The sequence below is a fragment of the Eriocheir sinensis genome, unplaced genomic scaffold (genome assembly GCF_024679095.1).
Source record: "Eriocheir sinensis breed Jianghai 21 unplaced genomic scaffold, ASM2467909v1 Scaffold1598, whole genome shotgun sequence".
NCBI lineage: Eukaryota > Metazoa > Arthropoda > Malacostraca > Decapoda > Varunidae > Eriocheir > Eriocheir sinensis.
The window spans coordinates 40,245-50,000 of NW_026110959.1; the positions used below are offsets into that span (position 1 = coordinate 40,245).

Sequence of the window (9,756 nt, forward strand, 5' to 3'; positions counted from 1 at the left end):
ACTAGTCTTATGGGGGCTGAATTGATGATGAGTTAACTTTTTATGGAAAGATAACTTCATTCCTAAACTGAACAAAATCGTAGCCTTAGGGGTCAACTCTTGCACAAATACTACTTTTTTCTGGGAGGCTTAATTAATTCCTCAACTGAACATATCACAGACTTAGAATGATTGACAGTTACATGAGTATATAAGGTACTAAATTAGAGAGGGGCTTCTTCTCCATAACTCCCCCTTCCTTTAAATACAACCCTGGCAAAGACTAGCATTGTCTTCCATTGGTCCAGTGTGACATAATTCTGTAGCAGTGTGTGACAGGCCTCAGCGTGGTTTGCAGTGAGTGGGCAGAGTCAGGTCTGTGAGTACTGAAGAGAGAAGGGCGGAAGCATAGTGTTGGATGACTTGTGGCGGAGACTGCAGCGAGAAGCAAAGGGAGGAGGAGCAGGAAGAGGAGGAGAAAGATGAGGAGGACGAGGAGGAGGAGGAGAGATATTGGGGTAGCGATGAGGGAGGTCTAGAGGTCAAGAGGCAGCTGTGCGCGGTGTGTCTTGAGGCGAGCCACCGGGAGGGAGGATGGTCTTGGGGGAGCCGTACCACCACCACTACCACCACCACTTCCACCACCTCCACTTCCACCACCTCCACTTCCACCACCTCCACCACCACCACCACCACCACCACCACCACCACCACCACCACCAGAGTGACTCCCAGAGAGGCTGCCAGAGAGAGATGATTGACTAGACTCTGACAATTCCGCTTCATCCCTGCCTGTCATGTCTCCAGCCTCTCCACCCTCGGTAGAGTCGACAGACAGGGTGGAGACGTCCAGTGCAGTGGAGTTGAGATCAGCAGAAGCCACCGAGTTAGCAAGGTGATGGTGGTGATGGTGGTGAAGGTGTTGGTGGAGGGGCGGGTGTTTTTGGCAGGCAACTGGCGTACCATCAGAGCCATCGCTGGAGTGGCCACCACTGCTGCTGTTGTTGTCATCATCACCGTCCACTACTGGGCCTCCGTCACCATCACCGCCCTCGCTCTCCTCTGACTTCTTCAGGTTTGAAGGCGACTTCACAATAGACGTTGTGAGGGCACAGATAGAGTGTGTTAGCGACGTGACACTCTCACTCAGAGGCACCGTCACAGAAGCCACACTCTGTGAGGCGGAGAGTCTGCACCTCCAGGGGACCGCTCATGGCCTGACCCGCTGGACTGGGACATGGTGAGCAGGGTCTGTGACCCTGGCAGGTTGCAAAACGCATTCATAACTTGCGTCACCATTGACAGGGAGTCCTGCAGCTGCCCAACCTAAGGAGGAATATTATCAGTGCTATACACAAGGACATAACGAGACTACAAGAGGTCAGTCAACCTACAGCAGGCAGCTCCTCAGAACCTGTCATTCATCAGGTTCTGTCCCCATCTATAAGTCTGTCTAACACATATAAAACTGTTAGGTCATACTGTCATGTTAAGTTATATGAATTTGGCAGTACTGAATATTCGAGAGGCAGAGGCAATGGACGGAAACACATAGAAGCTTATCACTGACCATCTAAACTCATAAGAGATTATGGGAAAACCTTATGATGATGATGTGGTCATATTATGCATTAACTACACATCTCTTTGTTTTACTCATCCACTACTCTCTTCATAAAGGAGCCTATCTCATTGACTGTTTGGCCACCTTGACTGGTCCCTGTCCTGGCCACAACCATTGACTGTTAGGACACAAACACTTGTTATCACTGACCTGACCCTGTAGAGCAGCACAGAACTCAGTGAGCTCCTTTACACTCTCCTCTGAGTATTTTTTACCCTTGGCAGAGGGAGCTGGAGCAGTTGCCCCCTGCCCACCCTGTGCATTCCCCTCCCTGTGGCAGTTGTCCATGGGGGTGAGGGGGGTGAGGGGTGTCATGGGGGTGGAGGGTGTGTTCAGGCCACCACCATCCCTCTTGCTGGCCTGCAACTTCTGTATCTCCCTCCACAGCGTGCGTATCGCCTCAAGCTGCATGTGACGCAGCCGCCGCTCACGCTCCAGCGCCTCCTCCGTGCAGCGCAACTTCTCTGTCAGGTGTCTGTGTGGGGAAAGATGAGAGTGGTGAGAGGTAAACACAGGAACAAGAGCTTTACAAGAAAATACCAGAAAACGAGTTTTATTGCTTTACACTATGATGCAGACTAAGGGACCAGAGTGTGATGAAAGGTAAAGTCAGGAACAATACCAACAGTTTATTTTTATTTTTTATAGGAAGGGAAGCAGACCAGGGGCGATATTCCCGTCTCCAAACATCATCCTCGAAGGAAAACTTGGCCTTTCCTAGGTACGTCAAGACCTCCCTTGGACCTTTCCCTTGGGACATAATTAGGGATTATATCGTCATTTATGCATAATGAAGTGCTAGTATATTCTCATTGGCGTATAATACATGAATTTCAGTCCACCTCAACCCGAACATGAGGAAATATTTAAAGATACAAACACGTTTACAAGACCTAAGTGTAGAAGTGAAGAAATAGGGTGATGTTTTCCTGCAGGGTGTCACGTTTATTGACAGCGTAAAGTATTTTCTATAAAGTGAAATGTATGAGCAAGAATTATGTTATCAGAATAAGAAGTACATTTTGTTTATTTATAAGTGGAAGTAGAAGAACTGAGAAATATTCGGTATCTCAAGCTATACACTCTTCACATCGAGGAAGCAGCAACACCGCGTGTTCCAACAATCGTCAGCTGAACCGAGGTCACAACGTTGCCAGGTTGTCGTACTCTGCCTCTTACGTTTGACGATTTCCGACCCAAAAACTGCTTTCATCACCCAAATAACTGCCTTCATATATGGTTGTCGTTTAATTGGTTAATTATTGGTGCTTCTTGGCAACACTTATAGACCAGAAACCGGCAAATACGCCTAAGACTACCCACATGCTGGCCTGAAGACCACCCATCAACCCGGGCTCTAGATAACTTCTCCAAAGAGGCTCAAAGATGAGTTCCGGGGGGCAACAAGAGCCAACACAAGATGGCGCCACTATAAACACTCGCCTGCGCAAGAACGGGCTGGACCGACCATCAGGCCCCACCGGGAAGAAGCCTACCGGCACAATAGGCCGCGATGTAAAAAAAATAAATAAATAAATAAAAAAAAATTAAATAAATAAATAAAAAATAACTCGTTTAATTCAACTGTTTTCTCATCCATATTTCGTACACGAGTTAAGTACTACATCGATAATCATCTGTGCTGGGCAGGAAGGCTAATATAGGGAAATTACTCGGATTTCTTGTGCACAGCATGTTTACAACATATGTCACGGGCGAATTATTTTAAGCTGCCAACTCACTGTACTATATTTTGCGTGCTTTTAGCTTAATATTAAGGATTTTAGCCACAAAAGCTTACATACAGGGTGCAAAAAGCTATTCCTAGGCAGCTACTGGTTGTTACATTGCGTATAAGCAGACGGCCCTATGTGACTACAGACAGCATTAAAGTCAACGAATGTGACCTCATGTAGCCGTTATTTTTAAGATTACAATCAGGCTGCTTTGCTGAAAATAACACAGTCTGATGAAAATACGTGGCTTGTACAGTACTGTCTCCAGGATTGCGAGTTTCAAGTTTGCGATTCACTAAGTTTGCGATAGGGACCCAAAAAATTCAATTTTTATTGAAAACTGAAATTGCGATATGACCCGAAAGGAAAAGGAAAAGGCTGCTAAAACGGTTTTTTTTTCACACCTTACTGTTGTTCTTGACTCCCATTCTTGCTCTTACCCAGCCCCCTACCTTTCCATTGGCTGCAGGAAGCATGGTGAGTGGGATCCGGGCGGCCAGGCGCATGTGTATGAGCAGCCCTGACCGCGCACTGGGCTTGAGCAGCTGACGGGCGGCTGATGATGGTGATGGTGATGATGAGCGTCGGCGGCATGGCCTTTGCATCGGCGCCACCCAAACGGTATTTTCATTGGGGCCTGTGTGTGTGTGTGTGGCTGTGTTTATTGTGGGCCCGGGCTCCTCAATTTGCTAATTCTTATTTTCCACATGTTGCGCGGGACTTCTTTCTTTTCTTCCATCTCTTCTTTTTCAAAAAGAAGAGATGGATGAAAAGAAAGGGGTCCCATGCAACATGTGGAAAATAAGAATTAGCAAATTGAGAAGCCCAAACCCATAATAAACACAGCCACACACACACACTGCCCGATAAAAATAACGTTCAGGTGGCGCCTATGCAAAGGCCATGCTGCCGACACTCATCACCACCATCACCAACATCAGCCGCCCGTCAGATATTTGGGCCCAGCACGCGGCTGGGGCTGTCTGCACACATACGCTTGGCCACCTGTCTGCTCTTGGGAGCAAGATGTTGACAGTTTTCAATTTCCCCATAAGAATAATGGTTCAAAGTTAGCAATTTCAACGTTTGCGACCCGCAATGTTGACCTATTTATCGCAAACTTGGAGACACTACTGTATTTTTTTTTCTTACGTCTACGCCTATAGCGCCGGTAGGCTGCTTGAGGGGCCTGGATGGTGTTCGGCCCCAGCCCGTCATGGTGCAGGCAAGTGTTTATAGTGGCACCATCTTCTATTTAATAACATTAACCTAAAGCAGTGTTACCAGATAAGAGTGTTTCACAGAAGGTTTTGATCTGGCACACCTGCAAGGTTAGGGAAATGTCGCTGACGGTACTACGGCTGCAGGAGACCAGGACGTGATGAAAGGAAGGGCAGGGGAAGGAGAGGATCAAGGGGTTTATGGTTCTATCTTGACATTTTGTTTCGAAAAGGAGAATAGCAAACCTAAAATTCACTTTTAAAAACCCCTCTATTTGGAGCTATGGAGGTGTTTTCCAACCCCCCCTCTTTCCCTGCTATGCTAATGGTGCCCTGGATATGTTTTCCAATGCCCCCCCCCTTGCTATACCACTCCACTTTTGTTGGAACCCTGGTGTCAGTAGATCCAGTAAATGTGAGGGTAACCTTATGGGTAAGCAGGGCACCACCAATCACATGCTTTGCAGACATTACCACTACCCAGCAGGAGGTACAGTGCCAACCAAGGACCCTATATAAAGGAGATGGGGCTCTTCAGTAAAGTTTTGATGCAGGTGCAATTAATGCCACTAGTATCTACTCAGACAGAGATAAAACACTTGAAGGGGTAACATGATTTTTTATGGTATTTATGCACCTTTTTCAACCTGCCATATTAAACATCATTGAGGTAAATAAAAAAGTAGTTATGGTTCATTAACCCATACAGCCCCGCTGTCAGCTATAGCCGACACTGCATTTGTACCCTGAAGGCCCGCTGCCGTCTATTTCCGACACCAACTTCTTCCTTTATTTACGCAGCTTGTATAGTAGCCAAGGGTTTTAAAATTGGACATGTGGTAACTCTCTCAGAGAGAGAGAGAGAGAGAGAGAGAGAGAGTGAGAGTGTGTGTGTGTGTGTGTGTGTGTGTGTGTGTGTGTGTGTGTGTGTGTGTCGCCTGACCTCCGCTACAGCCATAGTAACCTCAGCACACTCAAGTGTAGTTCTTTTGTGTTTCTTACATATTATTACCAAGACAATAATGACTGACAGTAAAATCGACAGACGCAACAATAAAAGTGAATGTATGGTAAACACACACAGAAATAGTATATACAGTAAACAATCAGTTATCCGGGTGCACCGTATCCGACCTCGCCCGTATCCAGGAGTTTTAAAAAATATTTGATTTTTTCCAAAATATAATACCAAATTGTCACGCACCGCCTAAAGTCGATCAAATTGCCCGCGCATTGCCTCTTAGCTCTATCCGGGCGGCATACCGCACCCATAAGGTGCGCCCCAGCTTGCACGTAGCAATGATACTGATGCCCTGGTGCGAAGGTTCGCAGGAAAGCTGTGTGCTTCGCAGTACAACTGGCACGTAAACGTCCTTGCCGAGCGCTGCAGACCATATTGAAGTGACGAGAGTCAAGGCAGTGCAGGTTTAAATGGCGGGAGTGTCAAAGGACTGTTTAAATGAAACACACAGTGCGAACCCTAGCTTAAGCCTTGATAACTGCCTAAATCCAGACTGGACTAAGTGAGCAGGGCTCCGTCCTCGTGGAGAATGTGTGCGGGTCCGCTAGCACTTCTGAGGGAGTGAGGGTGGAATAAGAAATGCAGATAGGTACCACCCTCGGTCCGACATTTGAAAGAGGGATTTTACCATGCTTACGGTAAGGCGAGTAAAGGGGCCCACAGGGGTTCAGAAGTCCCGTGGGCCAGCCTGATCTGGAGGTGCAGGCTGGCCGTAAATCGTGGTTACTTCTTGTGGCTGGCCTCCCCATGGTCCCGCTGGATGCACTGTGCAGGGGGTACCCACCTCCCATGACTCGTAAGGGCAACACAGTGTAACTAAACAGCAACAGATCACCACGCAAGCGGATGCGCCTGGTTGTCATTGACTCCTTGGTTATCCTCCCCACTCACACTCAGAGTGGGGCGGTCTGGCATACTTGCCCGGTGTCTGTGGACCTTCGGGTTCACTGCTGGGCTTAAAAGGGTAGCGCCCTGGGGTGCCTGCCCGGGCGTCCGTATAGAAGCCTGCTTAGAGCACTTGATGCTCGTTGCCGGCCCGGACCGCTTCGGGTATCGCTCTGGTATGCCTTCTGATTGACCCATGTGGTAAAGTCCACAGTGCTCGTAGCCACGAGGTTGCTAACGCAGCTACACAGCAATAAAGCCACAGGCACGCACCTAAGAAGAGCATAGAGTGATCGGCCTTCCAGTTTTGTAAAATTGGACCCGTAAAAAGTTTCTTGTGGCAGTGCTGGGTCTGCTAGAAAGCCTACGTGGTAAATACGATGGTGCAGACTTGGGCGGTTAAGCTGCCACAAATACCTGGGCTTTTCTGGGTTGGGTCCAGGCCCCGCTGCTGTGATTGGCCAGGCAGGGGAACATTAGCTGCTGCCTGTAAACATGGGGCTAGGCACCCCAACAATGGGTTAGCGGTCGAGGCTGTCGTGCCTAATTGCCGAATCCCAAGTAACAGATCCCCCCAAGGTGCAGCAGGATTGCGATAAGCCAGGGAGAGATTGCCATGAGTTCTAACCGTGACGACGCTGCTCGAACCCTTTTCTCAGCGCCCAGAGCATGTCAATCGCGCACATTTCACTCCCTGGTGCAGATTGATTGCTACAAGGCCATGGGGCATACCATAGTATGAGTATGGACAGAAACACCTATGCAGTACTCTGTTGTTGCCTTTATGGCAGGCCATGATCGAAAGTTGGGTTTTCAGATCCGTAGACTTAACCTACACCATATCCGGGTTTTTCCCATATCCGGGTGCCCCCATGGCTCTATTAACCCGGATACGAGAGGGTTTGCTGTATTTAGTTATTACTATAAATTTTACGCAGTTGTGCATGTACGTAGTCAAAGAGACAATCGTGCTGCTTACAAACATCACTAGAGCAAGAATAATACAGCGTCAGAATGGTGTGCAAAATGAGGGAGGTTGGCGGCCGGGCAGGAAGACGCACCGTAGTGCACTCCATAACCATCCCCCATAGAGGCAAAAATAAGCTGATATGAGTGTTATTATACCTTTTCCCCCTAGTTTTAGATAATTTCCAATTGATTTATGCAATAAAAAAAATCGATAGGGGCTCGGGATTGAGGTGAAAAAAGCTCAAAATAGGGCGGGGCTGTATGGGTTAAGCATAGGAGTTAACAGATATCCAGTGCCTCTGATGCAGACAAAATATGGCCCCTGGAATCCATGTTCAGCCTCTGAGCCAGTTGGACACTGTTTTTAGTGCTGATCAAATTCCATACCAACTATACACAGCCTACTTTAGTGCCTATGCCCTACATAACACTCCACCAACCCAAGCAGCAACTCCCTGCATGTTAAATTGAAGGGGAAGGGGCCATAGGATGGACAGCAAAGGCACAGGCAGGGGCAGCAGGAGGGGTTGGAGGCAAGACACTTAGTTCTCACACTTCATTCAGTACATCACCCCGATGGAGACTAGGTGAATTTTGAAGAGATTTTGAAGATGTCTTTTGTCTGTGTCAAGATGGGTGAGAGTGGGTGGAGGTGAGAGGCAGCCACATGGTCCCTTTCACTTTCTTTTGGCATGCAGGGAGTTGCTGGTTGGGTTGGTGGAGTCTTATGTATGACAATAGTTACTATAAGTTGTGCATAGGTATTAAAAAATTCCTCAGCACTAAGAAAAACATCTCATTGGCTTGGTGGCTAACCGTGGAACCCTCAGGCCATGATGCTCACCGGCAGTTGCTGTTGTTTGAGCTGTGGTGTGTGGTGAAGAGGCCAGGGCAAAGGCACCATTACCAGATTGTTATACTCAGCACATTGTATTTACTGTTTTCTGACCCAAACTGTCATGCCCACACAAATAATGATATTCAATCATACTTATTGCTTAAACAGTAAAAGACTTTCTTGTGAGTAGAAAGAATAAATTGACTCTCCTAAAGCTGATCTGATTATCATATTTTGGAATGATCGTCAGACATCTAGGGCTGCTGCAACACTGGATCTGCCATCATGCAGGCACTCTCCACAACCCTCCTGACATATATAGCCCCATCTCCTTTATATAGTCCCAGCAAAGTCTTACTGTATGTGTTGTTCAGCTCGGGAGTGTCGTATGTCGTCCCTGATCTTCGCAGCGTTGGGGTTGTGGTTGCGCGTCATGTAGCCACGCCAGTGCTTCTGTAGGGTGATGGCTGCCTGCTGCTTGGTGACCTCGGCACTGCTGCTGCTGCTGCTGCTGTTACTCGAACATCGGTGTCTATCTTCTGAGATGCAAGGGATAATGCTTAGGTCTCTCTTACTCTCTCTCCTTCCTTGTAACCAGCTTTCATTATTATTTATATTACATTATGTTAGTTTCTCTCTCTCTCTCTCTCTCTCTCTCTCTCTCTCTCTCTCTCTCTCATTGAAGTTGTTGAAAGGGGAAGAATAAAGAAGTGAGAGCAGCTAAGCCAATAAGTAATCTCTCATACCCTCGCCTTGATGGCCCTGGAAGGTGAATGCAACATGTTCTTACTTGTCTCCAGAGGCCTGCCTTGTGCTCCATTCTTGTACTTCTCAGGGTCATAGTTGTGGGTGGCGTGAGGCAGCTCCCGCCCGCGCTTCTCTGTCTGCTTGCGCTCGGCAGCGATGCTCTTGATGGTCTGCAGCTTGGAGGCCGACATCTCCGAGTCGGTGTTGTCAGACTCAGCGTCAGAGTAGCCGTGGTGAGGCGACACCATCTTCTTTCTTGAGTTCCCTTGTCTCCTGCCAGGGAGAGGCACCAACTCACCCACTGTATGAGGTCATACACCCACTGATCCAGGAGTTCTTAAAGTACTCTCTCTCTCTCTCTCTCTCTCTCTCTCTCTCTCTCTCTCTCTCTCTCTCTCTCTCTCTCTCTCTCTCTTTGTCATTTCTCACATTCTTCTTCATGTTGACACATTATTTTTAAGGTATCATGAACCTAGAAAATAATTAACTACAGTACCCTCTCGAGTTTCATGCTATCCGAGTTTCGTGATCCACGAGTTTCGCGGTTAGTGCTAAATTCTTACAATCTGGACTTTCGGGCATTATCAACCCGACTTTCGTGCTGCTCTGACACTTACGGGTCACGTCTACTTACCATCGACGTCACACACGCTACCTTTAACCCATTGAGCACCGCCAAAGTTGTATGATGCGGCAACACATGCCGAGAGAGATGCGGCAACACATGCGGCGTTACA

At 47.8% G+C, this 9,756-nt stretch overlaps 1 protein-coding gene across 1 annotated transcript; it reads right to left on the reverse strand.

Annotated features, from left to right (window-relative positions):
* Nucleotides 1-514: 514 nt before the first annotated feature.
* LOC126990375 (putative lysozyme-like protein) lies at nt 515-9,637 on the reverse strand. The gene is given in 5 exon segments (XM_050848996.1): nt 515-1,161; nt 1,164-1,305; nt 1,754-2,078; nt 8,631-8,811; nt 9,063-9,637. Coding segments are annotated over 5 exon segments (1,500 nt in total). The 5' UTR covers nt 9,268-9,637.
* Nucleotides 9,638-9,756: the final 119 nt, after the last annotated feature.